Source organism: Austrofundulus limnaeus, unplaced genomic scaffold, assembly GCF_001266775.1.
Source record: "Austrofundulus limnaeus strain Quisiro unplaced genomic scaffold, Austrofundulus_limnaeus-1.0 Scaffold138, whole genome shotgun sequence".
Taxonomy (NCBI): Eukaryota; Metazoa; Chordata; class Actinopteri; order Cyprinodontiformes; family Rivulidae; genus Austrofundulus; species Austrofundulus limnaeus.
Window position 1 is genome coordinate 157,206 of NW_013952540.1, and position 1,736 is coordinate 158,941.

A 1,736-nucleotide genomic window follows, 5' to 3' on the forward strand; every position below is an offset into this window, starting at 1 on the left:
CTAGCACCTCTAGTAATATATTTACTGAGAAAAATGTTGACGTGTTCAATACTTATTTTACCCGCTGTAAGTCCTTTGCGATCTTTGAAATTGCAGTGTCTTTAGTAAACCAGCGAAAATACTGACAGAGTTGATCACCTAATGGTAACAGGTGTGCTGATTGACAGAAGGCAGATTGTATGTAAGGAGCTGGAGATAAGCACCATGGAAGACAAATTATGTTGCATCATTTATGTTATCTGTAGTTTCTGACAATCGGTCACATAAGTTTTCAGATGTAAACAAATACTTTTGGATTTTCTTATCTTTTTCAGGTGATGAGCTTGTCCCCAGCTCCTCTGTCGCTGCTGATCAAAGCTGCTCCCATCCTCACAGACGACATGTATGGTGACATCCAGCCGGCGGCCTGGGAGCTCCTGCTTAGCGTGGATGAACACATGGCTGCTGCGGCAGGTGAGTGGGTTGTTTACGAAGGTTTCACCCTTCACATAATATGAAACCTAATTTTGTTTCTTTCTTCYGTTCAAGTTTTCACTATTAATTTTTTCATGTTTCTGACAAACTTGTTTTGCCTTAAACCATGCGTCCATCTTATGCCTTTCTATATTCTTTTCACCTTTCTTTGCTCTGATCTTCATGGATCCCCTCGTAGCTGCCATGTTCCTCCTGTGCGCCGTAAAGGTTCCCGACGCTGTGTCGGAAATGATGATGGCGGAGTTCCAGCATCAGGAGGCCTGCCAGCGCATCAATTCCATMCTAAAGTTCTACACGCTGTGGCGTTTCCGCTACCAGGTGTGGCCTCGCATGGAGGAGGGAGCCCAACAGATCTTTAAAGTACGTAACTTATTTGGCTCTTTACTGGTGTTATGATGATGTTTTGGACAGGTTATACAGATTACCAATTGCAAAGGTTTTAGTAAATGGTTCTGCCTCTGACATACAGTATTTCCTTTGGATAGAGTGAAGCGTCAGAAATGTCCCCACTGTCTATTATTTTCACTCACATAGGAGTTATTAGCGGAGGCTGTAAGAATCCAACCTGGGTCTCAAAGATAACCTTGGGAGATATTGAATACAGAATTTCACTCTATATGAATGACGTGTTATTTTTTGTCACTCACCCAGAAACATGTATTTCTACATTGATACCCATTATAAATAGATTTGACCTCTTCTCRAGGTATAAAAATAATTACTGTATGATAAATCAGAGGCCCTGCCACTAGCTGACCAGGGGGGCTGGGACACTACTATTGATTTCTACTTTAGGTGGTCAACCACACGTTTCATATATTTGGATAAGGGTGTCGTTAAACACAACAGAGCTGTACAGGTTGAACTTTAAAGCAGTTGTAACCTCAATCAAGAACAATCTTAATCAGTGGTTTGATCTCCCATTATCTTGCAYGGGCAGAATAAGTATAATCAAGATGAATGTCCTTCCCAACACTACTGTATCCCAGGGCYATTCARCTGGTGGGTKACTTCMATCAGGCCTGCCAGTGAGCWTACTTTATCATCTGATCAAATGACTTTATTATGCAAACTGTTACATCTGGCGAGGCGACRTRTACTATTCCAGTGGACTCACAGGCAGCTGCCTTCTGTTACACAATGGTATAGAGATGTCCTGATGCACCTCTGTAATCCAGGTAGAAAGAATCAAAAGGAAAAAAAATAAGTAGGTCCTCCGGATGGGTTCTTCTTTAGTGAAACGTTTGTCTCTCCTCCAAGAG

General features: G+C 42.0%; 1 protein-coding gene across 18 annotated transcripts in view; it reads left to right on the top strand.

Moving 5' to 3' along the window:
* The window catches only part of unc80 (unc-80 homolog (C. elegans)), a 100,556-nt gene that overhangs the window by 63,156 nt on the left and 35,664 nt on the right, over positions 1–1,736 (top strand). For all 18 annotated transcript variants that reach the window (XM_014016077.1, XM_014016087.1, XM_014016081.1 and 15 more), the window contains 2 exons: positions 315–453; positions 653–834. In XM_014016077.1, coding sequence (XP_013871531.1) covers positions 315–453; positions 653–834 — 321 coding nt within the window. The remainder of the gene's footprint in view (positions 1–314; positions 454–652; positions 835–1,736) is intronic.